Raw genomic sequence first — 23,351 nt, 5'->3', positions numbered from 1 at the left:
GGAGGCAGAAACAACCCCAAAGTTCTAGATTAGGGTTCTGGCCTCCATTCTTATTTGGTTCCAGAATCTTTCTTTTTCTCTGCTTGTTTTTGAGACAAGGTCCTGTTATGTAGCCCAGGATGGCCTCTATTTTTCTCTCAAGCACTTGAATTGCAAGCACAGGTCCATCTGTGGCTCATGCTTGGTTGCTTTTTCCTCTGAATTTTCCAGGCAGTGGAATGAGCTGGGAGCTGAGGAAAGGGCCAGGGTAAAGAACACATTTATGAACTGCCTCACAAAACCACAACGGTTTAAAACATCTTATTTCTGGTGGTGGTGCATGCCGCTAATGCCAGCATTTAGGAGGCAGATTTGAGGTAGATCTCCTGACGTTCAGGGCCAGCCTGGTCATGGTCTTTACCATGTCACAGGCTAGATGGGCTATATAATGAAACTCTGGCTCAATCAGTCAATCAAATAACACAAGCAAAAATTTACTTTGTTTTACAATTTAGGTAGCAGTTTGAGTGTCTTTCCTTTTTTCCTCCTCCTCTTTCTTTTTGGGACAAGATCTGGGCGCCTTACCCAGCCTCCACTTCCTCTGTAGACCAGGCTGGCCTTGTGCTCACAGAGACCTGCCTGCCCCTGCCTCCGGAAATGTTGGGATTAAAGACCTGTGCTGTCATTCCTAGCCCACGCTGCTTTCCTGTGCCAGGCACTCTTGTCCTCAGAATGCAGATGGGAGCCCTGCCAGTGTTGGGGATGTTCATGGAAGGATACAAGGTTTCCTCACTGCTCACAGTCCTCATCAGAAGATGATGTGATCAGAGAGTGAACCATCACTTCTCAGAGTCTACAGTGAGGAGTCCAAACAGCACACGGGCTCCAGGCAAGCAGAACACAGAAAATAGCCTATTTTAGGGAACCAGACCTTGGCAAGAGCAGAGAGCTGGATGGAGGAGAAACTAGTCCTCTTGCCACAATGGCTCCCACACTGCTCACTAACCACCCTCAGAGCCCCAGCCATCTTTTTTGTTGTGGGCATTTTTTTTTTTGTTTGTTTGTTCACTTATGTTTTGTCTATGTAGCTAAGGCTGGCCTCAAACTCGAGAGATATGGTCTAGGCTGACCTCTAATACTCAGCATTGCTATACACCATTGTACCCAGTTTCCAAGCTTCTTCTTGTTGCCAATAATTTCAGTTGGTAAAGATACCATAGTGGGCTGGAGAGATAGCTCAGTGGTTAGGAGCACTGACTACTCTTCCAGAGGTCCTGAGTTCAAATCCCAGCCACCACATGGTGGCTCCCAACCATCTGTAATGGGATCTGATGCCTTCTTCTGGTGTGTATGAAGACAGTGACAGTGTACTTATATACATTAAACAAATAAATGAATAAATACAATCTACCATAGAATTAGCAACATAGTGAGTAGGAAAGGAAATAAAGAATGACTTGTTTATTTGAGACAGGACTTCCTTCACTATGTAGGCAGTCTGTCCTGAGGGTTATATTTAAATAAGGCTGACCTGGAATTCACAGAGACCCTCCTGCTCCTGTCTCCACAGTGTTGGGATTAAATGTGTGTCCTCCTACTGCTTGGCTTAAGGACGACCCTTTTAGGATCCAATAAGCAACCGAGCCCGAGCCAAACTGGCACCGAGTTGCTAGGATCCTGCTTCGAGTCACAGTTCTGGGACATTCGTTCCTCAGTCAAGGATAAAGGAGAGACAAGCCTAGGTGAACAGTCATGGTATATAATTTTGAATAGCCCCTCCCCCATCTTCATACTTCCTCCTTTCCTTTCTCTTAGAAGCAACAGGGACTCTGCTAAGCCTGACTCCTGGCCTTTTGGAAAAGCCTGGGGGACCTTAGTAACTAACTGACGAGGCCGAAGCATTTCTGGGTCCCTAGACAGCATTCTTACTGTCCCTGTTGGCCTTCTCCTTTGAACCCTCACTCCATCATCCATCCTCAGCCCCCAGGTTCTAGAGCCAGGATGGAGAGGGAGGTCTACTCAGCTTGTTTCATGGCGGCCTGGGCCTCACACTGGGGAGAAAGGAGTTAAAGTCAGGTCCCAGGATCACAGGGACCGGGAAGTTCCGGTGGCCCAAGCTGGAGTCGCTCAGGGAGACCAGCTGAGAGAGTAGTTTGGGACAGAAAGGGAGGCGGTACCAGTCGAACCAACCTGCGCTTCACACCCCCATCAACGCTTGGCACACACTGGTAAACGCCCCCCACCTCCATTCCAGCCTCAAGGCCGGTTTTCCCTTAGCCCCCTGCAGGCCTCCCTCATCCCAGACTAATCGGAGGACAGAGGTCGAGCCTCTCCGCGTTCCAGAGGCCAGCCGGGCTCCGCCACTCGGCCATTGTCTGCGCGCAGCTGGCGGAGGGGCTCGAGGGGCGGGGCCGCGGCGCGGGGCGGGAGCGAGGGAGGGGCGGGGGGGAGATGCTGAGCCTTCAGGGGCGGAGGCGGCGGCGGCGGCAGAGAGCAGAGCGCGAGCCGGGAGGGCAGCGAGGCGGCGAGCGTGCAACTGGGCGACTGCACCCGGTGCTGGCTGCGCGACGCCGCGCTGCTCTCGGCTCAGACGGCCTCTCCCATGCGCTGAGGGCGCCCGGCTGTGCCGGGAGGGCGGCCGGACCGGAGGATCCTCTCCATGGTCCAGAAGAGCGGCATGTCCCGGGGCCCTTACCCACCTTCCCAAGAGATCCCTATGGAGGTCTTCGACCCCAGCCCACAGGTGAGGCGAGGTGCCAGGCTCGTGGGAAAGGACCGCTCCTGCGGACCTAGGGGTCGGCTCGGAAAACCCCGGGAAGGAAAGGGTTATATGCCCCGCGTAGATGGGAGAGGGGTGTCTTCGCGACCCCCATTCTCAAGGGTTAACGATCGATGGACTATTGGCCCGAGTCGGGCTGCAGTGCTGCGGAGCGAAGAGGAGGCGGGTGGGATGCCTGTCAACCTCGCCTCCAGGTCTCCCCCGCGTCCAGGTCCTTGCTGCTGGGGGTACCGGCTCCAGCGGGCTGACAGCGGGGATGCTGATGGGGGGTGAGGGGAATCCAGGCCTTGAGAAGCAGAGTTGGAGGGAGGCTGGAGAGCGAATCAGGCGAGGGGGGCGACGCAGAGCACGTTTAGGGGCGCTAGTGGGTGTGGGTGGGGCGGGGGTAGTACTGGGAAAAGGCAGAGAAGATGGTCAGAGGGCGTTGCCAAAAGGCCTTCGAAGGCTCTGACTTTGGCTTTCGAAGGTGGGGAAGGGATCAGCTCTGGAAGGCCCTCCCCTAATCACCTGGTCTCCATCCCTCTCTTGGATGTTTCCCTACTCCCAACACCCACATTAGCTTACCCTTCCCCCTACCCCAAGGGGTGGGAGCCTCCAAAGTTTGGAAAGTTGGATGGGTGCCAACTCACTGTCTTGAAGTGGAGGACGCTGTTTTACCTGGGGGAGGGGCGCTGCCTTCTGGCGTGCTCACTTTTCCAATGTGCCTGGGTTGCCCCTAGGTAGGGGCATTCTTAGGCATACAAGGTCCCCATAGAACGACCAGCAGGGTATGTGGTGGCCATGCCAGGGGATTTCTCTTAGGACTCGTCCTTCTCCAAGGATAGCATTAACTCTTGCATTGCTGTGGCCAGCCTGGAGCAACTGTAAGCTGGTAAACTGGTTGATGGGTGTGTATGGGGGGTCAGGTCAGACCTAAAAATACTTTGTTTCTCCATCCCAGGCCCCTTGGAGCCTGGGAGGCAGCTGACTGATGCCTTCCTTTCAGCTGTCCCCTGTCCCTCTGAAGGCCACTCCCTTTGCCCAGTTGGGGTGGGGCAGTGGTGTGAAAGAGTCTGAGGTTCACTGTAGAATGCTCTTAGATCTGTAAAGAACCTCAAAACTAGTTTAGCTGTATGTCTAGTTTTAAAGAAGGAAAGGGGATCATAGAATATTCAGTCCTCTGTGTGTGTGTGTGTGTGTGTGTGTGTGTGTGTGAGAGAGAGAGAGAGAGAGAGAGAGAGAGAGAGAGAGAGAGAGAAAGGATCTTATATAGTCCAGGCTGGCCTTGAACTTCTGATCTTCCTGACTCTACCTCCAAAGAGTAGAGAATTGCAGGTGTGAGTCACTATGCCTGGCTGACCAGCTTCCTTGTTACCAGGTCTTAGGAACCAGAGCCTGCAGTGTGGTTGAGGTGACCCTAGGTTCTTTGGTCTAAAAAGTCTAGGATAAAGGCTGGGGGCAGGAGCTTTTGGGCAGTGTGCCCATTCTGTACTGGGCAAGAGCCAAGAATATGTGTGTGTGTGTGTGTGAGAGAGAGAGAGAGAGAGAGAGAGAGAGAGAGAGAGACAGACAGACAGACAGACAGACAGACAGACAGACAGACAGAGACAGAGAGCGAAGCAGCTCCCTTATAGGAAGCATAGAGATACTCAATGCCGTAACGTTGGCATGTGAGAGGTCAGGCAGAATCCCCCACCCCAGTTAGAGCCCAGTAAGAGAGATTAACCATCTTACCTGGTTCTGGCAAGACTACACGTCCTAGTCTCAGCTTGGAGTGGGGCCAAAGGGCCTTTAGATGGATGGAGCAGGGTTAGTACCATCGAGATGGGGCATGGGCAGGCAGCTGGCGTGGGAGTAGAGTGGATACACTGATTCCCAGGATGAAGGCTGAGAGAAAGTTCTGCTAGGGTGGAGCTGAGACTGAGAAGCTGACCCTACTCCCGAGGCACCAGGCCACAGGTTGGATGTTTACTTTCCAGATAGGGCTGTTCTGTTCCTCCTCCCTCTTTTCCTTCCTCAGAAACGTGACTTTGGGTCTTCAAGAGCTGAAAGCCTTTCCCTCCCTACTCTGGGAAGCAGAAAGCAGAGGAGTTGGGCTCTGGAGGAACCAAGCCTGGTTGCCTTTCCTCCTCACTCTGGGGGCACAGCACACTCTGCCCCCTCAACTCCAGATGCAGTGGGGAGGACGTCCCCGGCCCCCTCTCTTCCTCCGCCCCCCAGCACTGCAGGCAGCCTCTCCCTTCCCCCAAGGCTGCTGCAGCCTGCCCAGCATCTTAATTAGCTTTGCTGCCTAATGAGCCTCCTATTCCTCGGGCCTTCTGCTTCCTAGCCTTCCGCTTGATTTGGGGGATTCCTGTGTGTGCATCCAGGCTCTCTTGCACGGTTCCTCACGGTGTCTGTTGTCTGGGCACTGTCAGTAAGGTGGAAGACCCGCTAGAAGGAGAAGCTGAGGTAGGGGTGGGGCAGAGCAGAGAGTCCCCAGGCTAGGCTGTAGCACCAGTACCAGCCCTGGTAGGAGGTGAAATGGGAAAGCATTTTTCTGATTTAACTCTTGTTCCTTCCCCACCTCTCCAGGGCAAATACAGCAAGAGGAAAGGGCGGTTCAAAAGGTCAGATGGGAGTACGTCCTCGGATACCACATCCAACAGCTTTGTCCGCCAGGTAACAGGGAAGAGGGGTTGGGAGATGTTGCCGGTTGGTGCAGGCTGGCTTGCTCAGGCACCTTTTCTCATATCACTCGTCACCTGCCTGGAACCACCACACCCAACACCCCGTGACCTCGCTGCACCCACTGCTTCCGCCCCTCCTCCAGCATGGGCTCCCAGCCCCTGTTGCCTGCCCCTGCTGCCTGCCTGCGTCATCTCATTCAGGGACAGCCTGGCCTGCCTCCTCCTGGCTTGCTTCGGGCTGTCACCCACTCCCCCTGCCGGCTGTCTGCTTCCATGTCCTCCCCCAGAATATGTGATGGGGTGGGGCTGAGGCGGGTGCTTGAAATAAGCTGAGATACTGGACCCTAGTTAGGTATGGGTCAGGAACATATTCTCTCCATTTCCAAATATGAGTCTTTTAAATGTGCACAGAGAGAGCAAGATGTGGGATAAGGGGTGATTTGTTTTAGAGGGTTGTAGCCTGCATCCCTAGCTGAAGTTGATGCTGACAGTAGTTCTCTGGGCCCTCATGCTGAGCTGGGAAAACTGCCACTTTCCTCTCTTCCCTCAACCCCAGGCCATCTTAGGCTGGGGAGAGGCAGTGAGGAGGCATGTGGTTGCTATGACTACTGAGCATCTCAACAAAGCCTGGTACCCAAAAAAGGCAAGAGGGGCTCAGGATCAGACAAGGAAAGGAGTGTGGCTAAGGAGATAGTAGACGGAGCATGAGAGGGCAGAGGACACTTGGTAGGAGGAGTCCCCTGGGGCAAGCCCCGCTGAGCACTAGAGTAGCAGGCAGATCAGACATGTGTGAGCCCAGGCCTAGCTCCAGAGGCTGAAGGGAGGTTTTGGTCTGAGTGTGTCTAAAATATACAAACAGATCCTTAGTTCTCTCCTTAATCATTTCTTTAGCCCTCCTACTCCAGAACTGCCCAGTACCAGGTCTAGAAACAATGATGCCATGCTTTTGTTGTTAAGGCAGGAAGAGCCTTCAGTTTCCCTCTTGCCAGCCAAGGGGTTAGACCCCCACAGGCTTCCCTTCTTCCTTCTCCTAGCTCCCCAAGTCCTACTCCCAGTAGGTGGCGGGAGTGGGGGGCAGACCTTGCCACATCTCTGAGCTAAATATACCCTAGCAGTTTGCACATGTAGCAATTCTGCTTGTAACCTGAGCTCCTGGGGGAGCGGGCTGTGTGGGCCACCCCTAGGCCGGCAGGGCTGGGCACTGAGGGCACCGGGATGGAGGTGCCCAGCCGGACCCTGGTAGTGGTGAGCTGGGGATGGGGCAGGTGGAGGGTGGGTGGGAGAACCCCTCAAACTGCTGTGGAGGGCCTTTCTCCAGCCCATTTCTTTGCTTCTTTACTCCTCTCTGTCTCCCATTTCGGGTTGTGTGTGTGAGTGTGCACATGGGAGTCTGCTGGGGTCAATGGCTGCCTCTCAGCCTGTCCATTTCTGCTTGTCTCTGTCTTTCTTGTTTTGGGGGACTGTGGAACAAGGAAGAACAAGGATTCTTTTGCTTCTCCCTCCCCCGGGTTCTGTGTCTCCTCCAGCTTTAATTAGCAAGCAAATTTCTACCCCACCCCTCCTCCAGTGAACCTCCCGTTCTCAGGATTTTCCCTAGGAAGGTAATGCCTGTATCACCTGATGATCTGGGGACAGGTGGGTTTTGGCCTCCACTCTCACATGCCAAACTAGTGGACAGTCCCAGCCAAGTGACGCTCTCCTGCCCTCAAGAGAGACCCTCACATACCTGTAACACCACGTCTTTTCCATATTCCTCCCAGACTTGTCTGCCACCCTCCCCCTCCAGAAGTCACACCAAATTCACGCATCCTGTCACCTACCACCCTTTGTCTCCCACCCTCAGGGACATAGACCTCTGGGGTACCCTTGGTAACTCTGTTGTTCACACCCAACACACACTACAGAAGACATCTTCTCCAGTGCACTTTTTGTATTCCCAAATATACACAGATGTCTTCACATTCATGACCAGTGCCATGACATCTGTATAACTTCCATATGTCTCATACATATATGTGTCTCTACCAGAGAGTCCTTGGCACTCTGGGATGGTGACTGTGGTCCACATTGGATTCCTGTCACACTCAATCTTCACGACTGGACTTGACCCTGCAACCTAGCAGCCTAATGTCGGGACAGAGACCTATTCTGTCCTTCACTCCCCCCTCACACCTCCTGCTACTCTGCCCTGAAAATCATATGGTAGCTTGGAGTTGCCTCAGAAACTGCCAGCCAGAGGAAGTAGGGGAGGTGGGTGTTTTGCTCCCCGATTCTCAATCAACAATTTTGGTGGCCCTGCCATTCCAGTGGGCACCCGTGGGCAGCGGTGAGGATTCGGGCTTAGGAAGGTGGCTGCAGTCCCTGGAAAGGATGAGTTTCTGCTATGCCTTCTCAGCCATTCAGGGACTGGGCAAAGGAGGAGGACTGGGAGTCAGAGTCATCCCCTGGCACTCCTCCCTTGGGCTGTGCCCCTATCAGGTTCCCACCCCTTCCGAGCCCCAAGCAGCTGTCATTAGACCTGCCTTAACCTCCAGCTAGCTGCTGTCACCTTTCCTAGGGTCACACTCATCCCACAGGCCTGCAAACTTTGACCCTTGGCCTCTTTGTTCTAGTAATACCTCCTTTGTAGGCCTTGCGGAATTGTGCTGGGCTAATCGAGTTTTGGATTTTTAGAATGGGTGGCACCCCCTTGCCATCCCAGGAGCCAGAAGAAGTGATGCTGGCCTTCAGCTGGTCCCCTCTGCTTTCAGGGCTCAGCTGAGTCCTACACAAGCCGACCATCAGACTCTGATGTGTCTCTGGAGGAGGATCGGGAAGCCTTAAGGAAGGAGGCAGAGCGCCAGGCCTTAGCCCAGCTGGAGAAAGCCAAGGTGAGACTAATGATAAGGGAGGACCTGTGGGCATTATCCTCATCCCCTTCCTCCCTCCATCCTGAGAGAGCCTGGGCAGACTCAGTCAAGTTTGGGACCAGTTGCTTACAGAGGTGTGTTCCTGTGTCTTTTCCTTGTGAAGGTTGTGATAGTTTCTGCTTCCTCATACATACAGCATTCGAAGGAAGTGTCTGGTGCTCTCTACATAGCTCGATTTGTAGGGGTGAACTTGCTTGTTCCTGGGCTAGGGACTGGAGCTCAATGCAGAGTGCTTGCCTAGCTGCACAAGGTCCCGGCTTCATCCTCCAGCACTACAAGGAAAACAAACCTACTTTCTACAATCCAACAAACATCCTGGACTGGAACCCAGCCATGGTCATTGTTTGTCCTAGAGCAAAGCCTGTTTATGTGGCCCATACTTGCCTTGAATTTTGATGTTCCTGTTTCAGTCTTCAGAATATACCCAGCTTCTAGGCTTAATCCCCGCACCGACACACACATACACCTATACATGCACGCAACCATACACACATGTATATATACATATATATACACAGACACACGTGCGTATGCACACATGCGAATGCACATTCATGAGATTGATCTTAAGGACTTGTTCATGCCAGGTTAGTGCTCTACCACTGAGCCATATCCCCAGCCCCCTCCCTTTTTTTTCAAGACAGGATTTCTCTGTGTGATAGCCCTGTCCATCCTGGAACTCACTCTGTAGACCGGAGTGGCCTTGAACCCAGAGATCTTCCTGTCTTTTCCTCCGGAGTGCCTCCTAAAGAGCTGGGATTAAAGGCATGCACCACCACCAACCCCAACGAATTCTAGATTCTTTTAAAAGACTGCTTTATGGGGCCTGAAGAGATGGCTCATCAGTTAAGATGATTATCTGCTCTTCCAGAGGTCCTGAGTTCAATTCTCAGCAACCACGTGGTGGCTCACAACCATCTGTAATAGGATCTGATGCCCTTTTCTGGTATGTAGATGTACATACAGATAGAGCATTCATATACATAAAATAAGTAAGTGAATCTTAAAAGAAAATTTTGCTTTATTTATTTGTTTTGAAACAGGGTCTTGAGAATGATATAGCTTTGGCTATCCTGGAACTCACTATATAGACTAGACTGGCCTTTCAAGTGCTGGGATTAAAAATGCCCTCTACTGAGCAGCAGAGATGTCTCTGCAGTTAAGAACTCTGACTGCTCTTCCAGAGGTCCTGAGTTCAATTCCCAGGAACCACATGGTGCTCACAACCATTTGTCATGGGATACGATGCCCTCTTCTAGTGTGTCTGAAGACAGAGCTACAGGGTACTTATAAAAATAAAATAAAATAAAATAAAAAGTGTACTACCACAAAGGGCCTGTCTGTCTGTCTGTCTGTCTGTCTATCTATCTATCTATCTATCTATCTATCTATCACTTACATGTGTTTCTGTATGCTAAGTATGTGCAGATGCTCACAAAGGCCAGAAGAAGGCATCTGGAACCTTGAGCTGGAGCTATAGTCCATTGTGAGCCACTTGATGTGGGTGCGGGGAACTGCCCCGTTCCTGCCATCATCTGTGTGTACGTCACTGTGCTTGACATCATTGATCATCAGTGAGCTGAGAAGTGTTATGGATGTCACACGGAGGTTTTACTGGAGGAGTGATCAGCTCAGGCTTGATTTGTAGCTCAAGGCTCTTGAAGAATGGCAGCCAGGGCTAGATGTAGCTCAGTTGGTAGCACAGATTTGGCCCTTGCTTCAATCCCCAGCGTCACAAATCCCAGGCTTAGTGGCACATGCTTGTCATCCCAGCACTTGGGAGGTAGAAGTAGGAGAAATCCAAGGTCATCCTTGGCTACATATTGGGTTCAAAGTTAGCCTAGACCACACGAGACCTTTTCTCACATCTAAAAAGAAAAGAAAAGGGGTGTGACACAGGTAAAGTTGCTCAGTTAGTAAAAACACTTGCAGGCCTGACCACCAGAGTTATATTCCTGGGACCCACAGTGACAGGTGAGAATTGACCCCTGACCAGATAGGTACTGTAGGCACACACACACACGTATTTATTTTACATATGTGAGTACACTGTCACTCTCTTCAGACACACCAGAAGAGGGCATCAGATCCCATTACAGATGGTTGTGAGCCACCATGTGGTTGCTGGGATTTGAACTTAGGACCTCTGGAAGAGCAGTCAGTGCTCTTAACCGCTGAGCCATTTCTCCAGCCCCTAGACTCCATTTTAAAATACTTAAAAAATTGTCTTGCATTTGTATGTTTTTGTTGTATATCTTGGCATACATATGGAGGTCAGAAGCCAACTTGTGGGAGTTGGGACTCACCTTCCACCATATTAGTCCTGAGGATTGGACTCGGGTTATCTGTCAAACTTTCTGGCTTTACAGGCTGCGCCAGTCTTTCCCCAACCTTGAATTCTAGTCTTTGTTTTCTTTTTTAATTAATCAGTATGTGTGTTCTCTTGTGCATTTGGGCATGGTGATGTATGTGTGAAGACATGTGTGCAGCTTACAGAGGGCAGAGGATACCTGTGTAAAGTCAGCTCTCTCCGTTAGGTTCTGGGGTTCAAAACAGATCGACAAGCTTGTACCACAGACACCACTCTCTGATGAGCCATCTTCCCAGCTCCCCACCCATTGCCTTTTTATTGTAAAAGTTACTGGAAACCACACAACCCATTCAGTATACATCTTAATGAATAATTTACAAAGCAAACAACCACACAGTCACTATCCTAGTCGAGCAATGTTCTCCTTGGCTTCAACCCTCTGCCTTCATTCACCTCATGGGTCCCCTCTAGACCAAACCAGTGGCTTTTGCTGTTCGGACAAATGTTGGCTACAACCCGTCTCCTGGGGATGAGGTGCCTGTGCAGGGAGTGGCCATCACCTTTGAGCCCAAGGACTTCCTGCACATCAAAGAGGTGAGCTGAACACTTGGCACCTGGAGTGGGGCAAGGGTGGGGCATTAGAGGTATATGGGGGGGTACCAGGAGAGGAGGCTACCTGGAAGTCTAGTAGGAGAAAACTGCTGCGTTGTTCGAAGCTAGACTGAGTCGGCTGTGCACCCTTAGGCGAATCCCTTCACCTCTCTGAGCCCAGTGAATTTTCATTGGTGGGTAATGCCTAAGTCACAGAGATGCTGAGAGGGCTTGTTGTGAGCCCTGCGATAGAATGGTCGAGTGCCTGGTGCTTCCACTCCTACCCACAACATGAATCTCAGGGAGGCAGGAGCTTTCCCTACCTTCTCCATGGTCACAGAGAGTCCTGGTCTTGGTGTTGTCTTGGGAATTGGGAGGATCTTATCAGAGGCTGAAGCTAGGGGTGGGGCTTCTTTGAGGGAGCTATTTACTGGCAGGGTTGGCAGTCTGGAGGTCCCCCGCCTCCCGTTTCCCCTCTTGGATTCTTGATCACAGAAATACAATAATGACTGGTGGATTGGGAGGCTGGTGAAGGAAGGCTGCGAGGTTGGCTTCATCCCCAGCCCTGTCAAACTGGACAGCCTTCGCCTGCTGCAGGAACAGACTCTGCGCCAGAACCGCCTCAGCTCCAGGTGTCTGTGGATGGGTTGGGGAGGAGGACACTTGCTATCCCTGGTGAGGCCAGCAGGGAGGGGGAGACCTCAGAGCTAATTAATCCTTGACCTCCAGGGCATGGAGTTTCCCATGGCCTTAAGGGGTGGGTAGGGGTGGGGTGGGGTTGGATAGCTACCCAGCATGCACCCCATGAGTCCCCCAGCCCCACGCCCACCTTTGCTCATCAGTTCCTTTGCTTCTCTTCCCACACAGCAAGTCAGGTGACAACTCCAGTTCCAGTCTGGGAGACGTGGTGACTGGCACCCGCCGCCCCACACCCCCTGCCAGTGGTAAGAGCTGCCTGCAACCCGGGGGAGGGATAGTTCCTGGGTGGGGTGGTCTCTCCACAGGGGTGGTCCCTCCTCCCTGCAATAGGAGGTGCCCCAATTCTGAGTCCCCCAAGCACATGCAGTAGTACCCCTCCACTAAGGATAGGCTGTCCTCCGAGCTGAGTTGTCATGTCTCTCTGTCCCTCTCTGTGGTAGCTCCATCTCTCTGCCTCCCCCACACCCCCATCTCCCATCCATTCTCCTAGCCCCATTCCATTCACTTCTTCTTTCTCTCTTCCCCATCCCATCCTTGTGTTCTACGCTGTGTCTCCGTGCTCATCTCCCTCTTCCTCTTCCTTCACCTCCTTCCTGACTGGTCCAGGTAATGAAATGACTAACTTTGCCTTTGAGCTGGACCCCCTAGAGTTAGAGGAGGAGGAGGCAGAGTTAGGGGAGCATGGCGGCTCGGCCAAGACTAGCGTGAGCAGTGTCACCACGCCGCCACCCCATGGCAAGCGCATCCCCTTCTTTAGGAAGGTAATTCTGTTTGGTTTCCTGTGATGGGAGTCAGGACCCAGCTCTTGGCAAAGAAAGAGGCGGGAGTGGTCCAGATGTGGTCCATTCTACACTTCAAGTCTCTGGGCTTTCAGCCTGGCTGGTTGTGTGGGGTTGGGCTGGGGTGAGATTAAACCTCTCTTCATAAAACTCCACTTTCCAACTTCTCAGGAGGAGGCAGTTCTTGCTTCGTCTAGTAATAAACACATCCAGTTTGGTCCTCATGACTAATATATGCCCCGCTCCGGAGTGAAGAGGACGGAATGGCATTCCTTAGTCCCTTTCTAACTCTGAGTGGATGTATTGGGGGGGGGCTCTCCTAGATGCAGAACAGGTCCTTAAGGGAACCCTTAAAATATACAGGAAGGAACACAATGGGGCAGAGTGTGGGTCCTGAGTTAGGGGCTTCCAGAGTCTCTAGCTCTTTTCAGAGCTAGAGGAGGAGGGCAGGAGGCCTGACCCACTGTAGTCAAGTTCACTGGATGACTGTCCGTCCTGCCTCCAGCCTCCATAGCCACCTTTGGCTCCCCTGTGGCGCGGGGTCCCATCTCCTCTCTGGCTCTGTCTGTCACTAACACGCATGCCTGTTGTTTTTCCTCGTCTACCTGCTCTCTTGCCCCTTATCCTGTCCTGGCTCCTTCCTGGCCCTCTACCCCTGCCTGGTACCTTCCCCTCTCTTTCCCTTCCCCATCCTGGCAATCTCTGGACTCAGCCAAACAGAAGCAGAAGTCGGTGAGTATGACAGCTTTCTGTGTCTGCCTCACTGGGGATGAGCTGGGGGCCCTCTAACACCAGTTTCCAGATCTTTCTCCCTTTACCCTCCTTCCTGGTCCTGCCTGGCCAACCCCCACCCCCACCCCCTCTGACACCAACATTTGGGTTCTGGGGTCAGAGGGAGGAAAGACTGCATGGGGAGCCCAGACACTTGGGGAGAGGAACTGATGCCATCTCTACTTTGGGGTTTCCCTTCCCTGCTTCCCTCCCAGACAGAGCATGTGCCCCCCTATGACGTGGTGCCTTCCATGAGGCCCATCATCCTGGTGGGACCGTCGCTCAAGGGCTATGAGGTAGGAGCTCTAAAAGCCAGTGCACCCAGATGGTCCCAGACCTCCACAGTGTACAGATATCCCAACGGGCCTCATATCCCGAGATTCACACACCTTCAGAGAAAACCCTCAAGGGTGCCTGACCACTGGGAAGTCCACTTAGGAGGGCCCAATCTTCCAAGGAAAATTCTTAAGAGCCCTTTTGGAGATGCAACAAAAGAGACCAGTGGGAATCAGGCTGTGTCAGAGACCCCAGACCCTGGGGAAGCTTCCACCCTTCAAGAGGCCCCTTCTTCTCAAGAAGGTGGGAAAGGGAGGGTCCTGATGCCCATCAGTCAGACCTCCTGGGGGGGTGTTCAGAGCCTTACTTTCCCTTTCCCTCTAACCCCTGCATGACAGGTAACAGACATGATGCAGAAAGCGTTGTTTGATTTCCTGAAGCATCGGTTTGATGGCAGGTAGGACCCTGAGAGTTGGCTCTCCTCCCAGCTGTTTCTCCTTCCACCAACTTGGGGATACACAAAATGTCTGAAGGGACCACTCTGGGGCTTTTAGATAGAGACAAGGGTGGCAGGCCTGGAGCCTGTGAGTGGACAGTAAGCTCTTGCCCACCCAACCCCTGACCTCTTCCCTGCCTGGCCCTACAGGATTTCCATCACTCGGGTAACAGCTGACATTTCCCTGGCCAAGCGCTCAGTCCTCAACAACCCCAGCAAACACATTATCATCGAGCGCTCCAACACGCGCTCCAGCCTGGGTGAGCTGCCTGCCTACTCACCCCTCCCGGGCTGCCAGGGTGGATGGGGTGTGAAGTGTGGGGCATCTCCAGAAGCTCTCCTTCTCTTCACTGCCTCCTGGAGGGACCTTACGATCCCCTCTCCGTCCCCATGCCCCAGCTGAGGTACAGAGTGAAATTGAGCGGATCTTCGAGCTGGCCCGGACCTTGCAGCTGGTTGCCCTGGATGCTGACACCATCAACCACCCAGCCCAGCTCTCTAAGACTTCGCTGGCCCCCATCATTGTTTACATCAAGATCACATCTCCCAAGGTGGGTGCAGGAAACTGGTTCTTATGGTGGACATGGTCTACAAGGCATGTTCTGGAGACGGGCTCAGAACATGATCGGGTGCCTCAGCCTCAGTTTCCTTCTCTGTAAGATTCGTGCGGTATAGGGACTATATATTCTAATATGGATGGAGAGAGCTGGGTACACTGTACCTTCTGCGTATTCAATATTATAAGTGTTATTAGGACTACACAGGTTGGTCTCATTTCCAATCTTCTGGTCCATCATTGGATCAGAGAAATGAAAGAACCTGGTATAGCTTGTTCTGTCCCCCAGCTGTGTGGTAGTTGGAAAGTTCTGAATCTTCTCACGTCTGGCATTTTTTTGCTATACAGAGTTAATCGTGCAGACTTTGACACAGAGGGTAGTGGTAGGGGTGCCATGAACTTTCTCCTTCCTCCTTTAAAATGTTTCTTTTTATTCCTGTTAATTGTGTATACATGCAAGTATGTGTGTGTGAGGCCAGAGGCAGAGAATCTCCCTGGAGCTGGAATTTCAGGTTGTGAGTTGTCCCACATGGTGGCCAGCAATCAAACTTGAGTCCTCTTAGCCACTGAGCCAGTCTTTTCTTTGCAAGGCTGGATTGGCCTGTGCCGCTTGACCTTGCTGTCCTCTGCCTTAGTCCCCCAAGTACTGGGATTCAGGCAGGTGACGTCACACCCAGCTCCATGAACCTCCCCTTGTAGATGCTGGTGTGGACTTGAGAAACATGGAGGAAGGATTTAGGTGAAAGTTTTGTTTTTAATTTGTCACTCAGTTAACCAATTTGAAGGCAGGGTCATGGGCTGGAGAGATGGCTCAGTGGTTAAGAGCACTGACTGCTCTTCCAGAGGTCCTGAGTTCAATTCCCTGCAACCACATGGTGGCTCACAACCATCTGTAATGAGATCTGATGCCCTCCTCTGGTGTGTCTGAAGACAGCTACAGTGTACTTATATAAATATAATAAATAAATCTTGAAAAATAAAAGGCAGGGTCACTTGTAGCCTAGGATGGCCTTGAAGTTACGATCCTCCTGCTTCAGCCTCTCCAGGGCTGGGTTACAGGCCTAGACCAGCACATCTGGCTCTCTGAAATTTGAAAGATTAGAAGTGATGGATTTAAGGCTCCTTTGCACAATCTAGCCCATGATGGCAGCCAGCAGTAGTGAGCCACGGGAGTGACCTGTGACCTAAGAACCCTCTGCCATTTCCTTAAGCTTTCTGAGTCCTCTGTGGAATGGGATTTACATACCTGAGCATGGAGAGGTTGCAAAGATCAAACAATGTAATGGGTGCAGAAACATTATATGGCCTAGAAAGTAATGTAGGTTCTGCTTCCTTCTTGCACTGAGGTTATGGGCGTGGGCCCCGAGTGCCTGGGTTTCCTACCCTGGGCTGTCACTTAGCGTTAGTGTTCTCTTAGCAACTCCTGTAACATCTCTGTGCCCCAGTTTTCCCATTTTCTGCCTAGTCATGCCTCAGTGATCACTGTGAAAACTTAGTAAATGCATTAATTATGTAAAGAACCTGGTGCCCACGAAGGTACCATATTCTTTCTGTTAGCTTTGTTTCCAATTTAAGACAGGATCTCATGTAGTTCACTCTGGCTCCTAATTTACTATGCAATTAAGAATGGTTTTGAACTCCTGATTCTCTTGACTTTGTCTCCCAAGTGCTAGGATTTCAGGCACATGTTGGTTTTGGTTGGTTTGGTTTGTTGAGACAGGGTTTCTCTGTGTATCCCTAGCTGTCCTGGAGCTCACTCTATAGACCAGACTGGCCTCAAACTCAGATCTTCCTGAGTTTGGGATTAAAGGTGTGTGCTGCCACCACCGGGCTCTGTTTTTTTTTTTTGTTGTTCTGAGAGGGTGCCCCCAGGCTGGCCTTGAACTCATTGTGTATTAAATGATGACATTGGATTTATGTGTGTGTGTATGTGTAGGGCCAGAGGACAATTTCCAGATGCCACCCACATATTTCGAGACAGGATCTCTCACTGGTCTGGCTCCAGGCATCCATTAGTCTCCACTTCAGCAGTGCTGGAATAATGTTAGAACCACCATGCCCACTTTATTTTTGCTATTCTGAGACAGTTCCTCTGCATAGTCCTGGAGCTATATTGTACATTGGTCTGGCCTCACACTCGGACCCTGAGTCCCGAGTGCTGGACTTAAAAGTGTGTCATCACAAATGGTTCACTATGACCAACTTTTTATGTTGATTCTGGGGTTTGAACTCGCGTCTTCAGACAAGCACTCTGCCAACAGATATACTAGCATGATCTTGAGCTTTGGGTCTGCCTAATTCCACCTCCTCCATTGCTAGGGACCAAACCCAGCATCTCTCTCGTAAGTGCCGAGCAAGTGCTGTGCCACCAAGCTATACTCTACTCCAATTTTATTCTAGTTGAATTTTTATCATACCGCCAAGACTGGCCTCACCCCCCAGACCCTCCTGCTGCTGACTGATACCATCATGCCCAGTTCCAATTTTATTCTATTTATTTTTGTTTATGGTTTTGTTTGAGACAGGGTTTTATAACAGGTAGCCCTGGCTGGCCTGACACTCACTCTGTAGACCAAGTTGGGGCTGCAGAAATGACCTGCCTCTGCCTCCTGAGTTTCAGGGACTTAAGGTGTGCACCACCATCTGAGAATGAGTCAGGAGGATCAGAAGTTTGGGTCAGCCTCAGCTACAGTGTGAGTTCATGGACAGCTTGGCTTGCCTCAACGCCTCCCCTCACCTATACCCTATGTTATCTAAAAATGTGGTACACATCTTTAATACATGTACTCAGGAGGCAAAGGTGGACCTCTGTGAGTTCAAGGCCAGCCGATCTCTGAATCAAGTTCCAGGCCAGCTATAGTTACATAGTGAGACCCTGTCTCCAAAAACAAACAAAAAAGCCTGTATTCAGCCTTTTCAATCGTCCCAATAATCCCCCCTGTGTTAGTTATGGTTTTGCTGCTATGAACACCTTTATAAGGCGAGTCTTGTAAAGGACAACATTTAATTGGGGGCTGGCTTACAGGGTCAGAGGTTCAGTCCATTATTATCTAGATGAGAGCATGGCAGCATCCAGGCAGACATGGTGCAGGAGGAGCTGAGAGTTCTACATCTTCATCTGAAGGCTGCTAGAAGAACTGACTTCCGGGCAGCTAGGGTGAGGGTTTTAAGCCTCACGCCCACAGTGACACACCTCCTCCAGGAAGTTTAGGGAGGACTAAACCAGTCATAAACAGAAGGCATTGAGCAGCACTCAGGAGAATAGACCGGAGGCAGCAGATTCCTGATGCCCAGGACCTGTTGGATAGCAGCCTGGGTGACAGATGAAGTCCTCATCTCAAAGACCAACAGCCTCAGAGCCACACTGGTGTCCACCACGGAGTTTCTCCATAAAGAATGATTGACGTGGACAAGAGGGAGTGAGACTGGAAAACCAGAATAAAGTCCGTAGACAAGGTGTGAGTGAGTGTGCACATGTATGAGTGTGTGTGTATTCATCGTGTATGAATGTGTTGTGCAAACATTTGAGTATGTGCACATGAGTATGTGAGTAGGTGCATGAGTGTGTGTGTGTGAGTTGTATTCTTGTATGAGTGTGCTGTGTGCCACGTGATTATGAGTGTGTGTGTGTGTGTCTGTGTGCGTGCATGCATCTGTCTGTCTGAGTTGCGTGTTGCCCTAAGCCTGAGCCTTGTGTAATGGACACAGAGCTTGTGAGCTCATTTTGGCAGAGGTGCTCAGGGCAGAGAATCATGGAACATTCCACCGCTCTGACTCTGATTTCCCACTGGCTCCAAGCAGAATCTGCCTTTTAGACTTGGGTCATTGCCTGTGTCCTTCTAGCTCCCTCTCTTCCCTTCCAACCAGGTACTGCAGAGGCTCATCAAATCCAGAGGGAAGTCTCAATCCAAACACCTCAATGTCCAAATAGCAGCCTCGGAGAAGCTGGCACAGTGCCCCCCCGTGAGTGCTCCTCCGAGGGGAGGGAAGGGAAGGTGCCCTTTGGGATTCTCCTGTTTCCTTCAGCTTGCATGGAAGCCAGCGCCTGGGACAGGTCTTTAGGTATAGACCGGTCCTTGAGTAAAGAGGGATGGCTGGTTGGCCAAATGACTCAAGCACTCCTTACTGCGTGCTGAGCCATGCCCTGATTTCCCTGTCCCTAGAATGAGAGAGAGTTGAGTTGAGTTCGGTCCTTTGTAGTTCTGAGGGCCCTTTCCTTGCGCCACATCCAGAGGCCTTTTAACCTTGTCCTTCAACCCCCTTGACTCCACCCACTGCACCCAGGCCACACCTTCAACCCTTGGTCACGCCCCCGCTCATCCCAGCCCCGCCCCTAACCCCACCTCCACAGGAAATGTTTGACATAATCCTGGACGAGAACCAATTGGAAGATGCCTGCGAGCACCTGGCCGAGTACTTGGAAGCCTACTGGAAGGCCACACACCCGCCTAGCAGCACGCCACCCAATCCGCTGTTGAACCGCACCATGGCTACTGCTGCTCTGGCTGCCAGCCCTGCCCCCGTCTCCAACCTCCAGGTACAGGTGCTCACCTCGCTCAGGAGAAATCTCAGCTTCTGGGGCGGGCTGGAGGCTTCACCGCGGGGAGGCGATGCGGTGGCCCAGCCTCAGGAGCACGCCATGTAGCCGATTGTCCCTCCGGTCTTTCCTCCCACCCTGGAGTGCAGGGAACGTGAGGAAGGAAGGGAAGAGCTTTATTTTGTAAAAAACGTGGTGAGCGACAGCGTCTGGTGTCTGTGGTTTTTGGTGGGACTGGGGACTGGCTGGTGCTGCCTCCCTGGGACTGGTCCCTTAGGACTTCATCTGCTATCTGTTGGACTTGAGGCCTGATGGGGACCTTTTGTAAGTCCAGGCACTAGGAAGAAAATCTGAGGAAGAACAATAGGCTTGTTCATTGGACTCTACACCCTTTACGTTTGTTGTTGTTGTTGGCTTTTTGGAAACACGGTTTCATTCTGGCAGTTGCTGGCCAGGAATTTTAAGTGTTTCAGACTGGCCTCAAACTGGAGGCAATCCTCCTGCTTCAGCCTCCTGGATGCTGGAATTACAAGCTAGCACTACAGCCGGCAGTTCCACACCCACGTTAGATCTAACAGAGTGGGGGCCATCGAATCCAGAGAACATGCTTTCCCTGGCATCCCTCAGTCCTTGAGGGACCCAAGCTGAAGCATTTATGAGCTAAGCTGTACCTTCCACCGTCTCCCAGGGAAACAAGAGACCGGGAAAGGCTCTCCTCCCACGGAGCCACAGCCCATCTCTGAGCCCACACCATTAAGTGTATGGTCTGGCTTAGAGCCAGAACACCATGAAGTCATTCTAGACTGCTACATCTCAAGTGGGTTTTCAGCTACAGAGCCCACTTGTTCAGTCAAGCTGAGCCATCCTGGATCTACTCTCGGGGAGCTGGAAGGCCTAGTCTCCCCCTCCCAGCCTCAGGGACCACAGAAGCCCTTCTTTGCCCACCCCCCACTCTGCCATAAAACAACTCCAGGAAGCAGTTTGAAACGGGTGCTATAGTGCATTTCCCGCAATCCCATCACTTTCTAACCGGGAATGGTACCACAGAGAGGATAGCTCCATCACAGATGGCAGGAGCTGTCAGCTACTGATGATGAGGTCATTGGGCCACCTTGTGGTCTCCAGCTGTGGGTGTGGAGATGGGGAGGGTAGAGACATGCGCCTTCTTCAAATTGGCTACTTTGAGTGCTTTATGGGGGGGGGGGGCAGAAAAGAATCCTATCAACTTTGGAGACTCGGGGTTAGTGTAGGGATGAAGTGTGGGTTTCTGGAAGCCTGTGGCTGAGGTCTAGTGTGGGCAGAGGAAGCTGGGGGTCAGAGTTTGTGCTGAAATCTCAGTGTATTGGGAAAATGGGAGCAATTGACTAACCCAGGCAACGACTAATGAGCTGCAGTACTAATGAGCTGTTAACGATGATTAACCCAGGAAAGCATTAATAACTTGTACTGAGGAAGCGGTGACTAATTATTCAGACTCCTTACCATGGTTACTAGGAGAGTTCATGCTCAGTTGAAGTTGGGTACCCTCAGGCTCAGCTCACCCTACTCCTGAGTGCCCCACCCCTAGAGCCAGCACCCTCCAGGAACCAGGCTGGTGTCTTGGCGCCATCACTAACCTGCTTTGCTTTGTGTTTTTCTCATCCTTGCCTGATCTGCATGGTGCGTGCCGTCTGTCTGCTAACCAGGGACCCTACCTTGCTTCCGGGGACCAGCCGCTGGACCGGGCCACTGGGGAGCATGCCAGTGTGCACGAGTACCCCGGGGAGCTGGGCCAGCCCCCAGGCCTTTACCCCAGCAACCACCCACCTGGCCGGGCAGGCACCCTGCGGGCGCTTTCCCGCCAAGACACCTTTGATGCTGACACCCCTGGCAGCCGAAACTCTGCCTACACGGAGCCAGGAGACTCGTGTGTGGACATGGAGACAGACCCCTCAGAGGGCCCAGGGCCTGGAGACCCTGCTGGGGGAGGCACACCACCAGCCCGTCAGGGCTCCTGGGAAGATGAGGAAGACTATGAGGAAGAGATGACCGACAACAGGAACCGGGGCCGGAATAAGGCCCGCTACTGTGCGGAGGGTGGTGGGCCGGTTCTGGGGCGCAATAAGAATGAGCTGGAGGGCTGGGGACAAGGCGTCTACATCCGCTGAGAGAGAGGCAGGGGCAGTTCTGGGAGAGAAGAGGCTCTGAGCTCGGGGAGGGGAGGGCAGAGGGGCGTACCACCCATGATGTGTCTTGCCTCCAGGGGGCACTATGCCCCTCATTTTCAGCTGCCTTTGCTCAAAGCTTGGGGTTTCTTTGGTGGTTATCATCCCAACTCCTGGGAGGTCCTTAATCCCCAGCTGTAGGTTTTCCCCTAAACTGCTGTGGGTGGATGGGGGGATACCTATTTTCTGAAGTGCCCCCCTTTCCCCATCTTTGGGGGCTCTCTCCCTCCCAGAGAAAAGGTGCACTTCCTTAACTCTTTTTACTCGGGGCTGTAAGCGAAGGTCCTAACGGGGTGGGGGTGGGGCTTCTACCAACACAGGGGTACTTGGGAAGAAAGGTTGGGTGCTTTTCCTGAAGAGAACCCGCTGAATCTTCCCCAGACCCGGGATCCCCCACATGTCCATCCCATAACCTCGTTTCCTAGCAGCATTCTCTGGTGGGTGAAAGCCACAGCCTGGAAACCCATGTCGAGCTTGTCTTGAAGAGTAGAGCTGGGTGCAAGCCGACAAGCATCAGTATGTGCTCCCTGCCCTCCATGGTCATGGCAAGAAAGCAGGGCCTAGAAACTTGAGTGAGCAACTAAAGATGCTGCACCCTCCCTCCAACCCTTGCCTCCCCCAGGAATGAGCTTTGTCCACAGCATACCCTGCCTGCTGCCGTCAGAAGAGAGGGGCCCTCTGCATCTGAGCCCCACATCTCCGTGCCACCTGGGTGTGGAGACCACGAATACTTTGGTCCACTTCATTCTAAACCAAAAAAACTGCTCCTTCACCTTCACCCCGAGGCCCTAGGGAACAGGCTCTATGTGTTGGTGCCCATGAGGTGGCCACCATCCAGGGGCTTCCTGAGGACCTTGGGTCTCCCCTAGGGGTCTTGGTTGCTGCTGCTTCTCTGTATTTGCCTCTTGTGATCCTGTTCTTTCCCGTGTCCACTTTCCCCAAGAGGCCTTGGTAGCCCCTCTCCCCTGGGGTTCCCTTAGCCTCTGTACCCCTATAGTCCAGCAGCCCTGTCCCTCCCCAGCATCACAGCTGGTCCAGAGAGAGCCGATTGTGCCAACGAGGACTGGGCCCTGCCCAGCTGCCCACCTCAGGGATGGGCACCTCACGCCTGTCTCGCCACCTCCTGTGCCAATGTCGCCCCCGCCCCCTCTGGGGGGTGAGGCGCAGCTTCCACTAACAGGTTAGAAGATAGCACTGCCCAACCTTTCACTCCCCGTTGACTGTCTTGTGCCCATCTGTCCGTCTGTCTGTCTGTACTCCTCTAGGAGAGATATTTTGCCACATATAAAACCGCAGTTCTGTCCTTTGCGGCCACCTCCTGAGCCTGTTTTCTTTGTTGCCACCACACTTTGTCAGCCCCTGAAGCCTCACTGGTTCTCAGTAGTGGGAGTGGGGACCTGTTGGGGAGTGAGGGGGAGTCCAAGCAAATGCTCTGCCCCTGGCCTTTGAAGGGGAGGAGAGGAGAGAGGGCACTTTGTTTTGCTGAGTCTGGATTATCTACTGGTGTTCCTCAATCATCCATAAACTCACTTCTTCCCTGCAAAGGAGGGTGGGGTGCTGCTGACAGAGGTGTCACTCACCAAGTGGGCCCAAGCCTCTCACCGGATCACATCTTAAAGGCACTTTTTACTTTATGTTATTTTTGCCCCTTTCTGCTTTGACCTCCCTGTGCCCTAACAGCTCACCTCACCAGGGAAGAGTGGGCTGCTGGAACTCAGAGGTTTGCCTGCATCTGCCTTCTGACTGCTGGGATTAAAGACATGTACCACCACACACTCAGCAACCAGTTTGTTGGGGAGGGGGCGTTGTTCACGTC

General features: G+C 52.4%; 1 protein-coding gene across 2 annotated transcripts; it reads left to right on the top strand.

Moving 5' to 3' along the window:
* The first annotated feature begins 2,471 nt into the window (after positions 1 to 2,471).
* On the top strand, positions 2,472 to 22,864 carry CACNB1 (calcium voltage-gated channel auxiliary subunit beta 1). Of its 2 annotated transcripts, XM_080924541.1 has the most exons (14): positions 2,472 to 2,722; positions 5,312 to 5,398; positions 8,157 to 8,276; positions 11,098 to 11,220; positions 11,713 to 11,849; positions 12,085 to 12,161; positions 12,523 to 12,677; positions 13,682 to 13,762; positions 14,141 to 14,199; positions 14,389 to 14,498; positions 14,638 to 14,789; positions 18,662 to 18,757; positions 19,146 to 19,331; positions 21,017 to 22,864. In XM_080924541.1, the coding sequence occupies exons 1-14, from the start codon at positions 2,639 to 2,641 to the stop codon at positions 21,476 to 21,478; spliced, it is 1,929 nt and encodes a 642-aa protein (XP_080780667.1). In that variant the 5' UTR covers positions 2,472 to 2,638; the 3' UTR covers positions 21,479 to 22,864. The 2 variants fall into 2 exon arrangements, with proteins under 2 accessions (XP_080780667.1, XP_080780666.1); XM_080924540.1 differs by lacking the exons at positions 2,472 to 2,722; positions 5,312 to 5,398; positions 21,017 to 22,864 and adding an exon at positions 6,555 to 6,651 and having other exon boundaries at positions 19,146 to 19,536.
* The last annotated feature ends 487 nt before the right edge of the window (positions 22,865 to 23,351 follow it).

Source organism: Micromys minutus (genome assembly GCF_963924665.1).
Source record: "Micromys minutus genome assembly, chromosome: 10".
Lineage (NCBI taxonomy): Eukaryota > Metazoa > Chordata > Mammalia > Rodentia > Muridae > Micromys > Micromys minutus.
This window is presented reverse-complemented; position numbering and strand designations above follow the sequence as displayed.

What these genes read in the sequence shown, in the direction of transcription:
- CACNB1 (XM_080924541.1), top strand. Translation starts at nt 2,639, where the DNA reads ATGGTCCAGAAGAGCGGCATGTCCCGGGGCCCTTACCCACCTTCCCAA. An exon ending in CAGAACCGCCTCAGCTCCAG is followed by an intron (nt 11,850 to 12,084) that starts GTGTCTGTGGAT and finishes CTTCCCACACAG; the next exon opens with CAAGTCAGGTGACAACTCCA. An exon ending in CCCCCGTCTCCAACCTCCAG is followed by an intron (nt 19,332 to 21,016) that starts GTACAGGTGCTC and finishes TCTGCTAACCAG; the next exon opens with GGACCCTACCTTGCTTCCGG.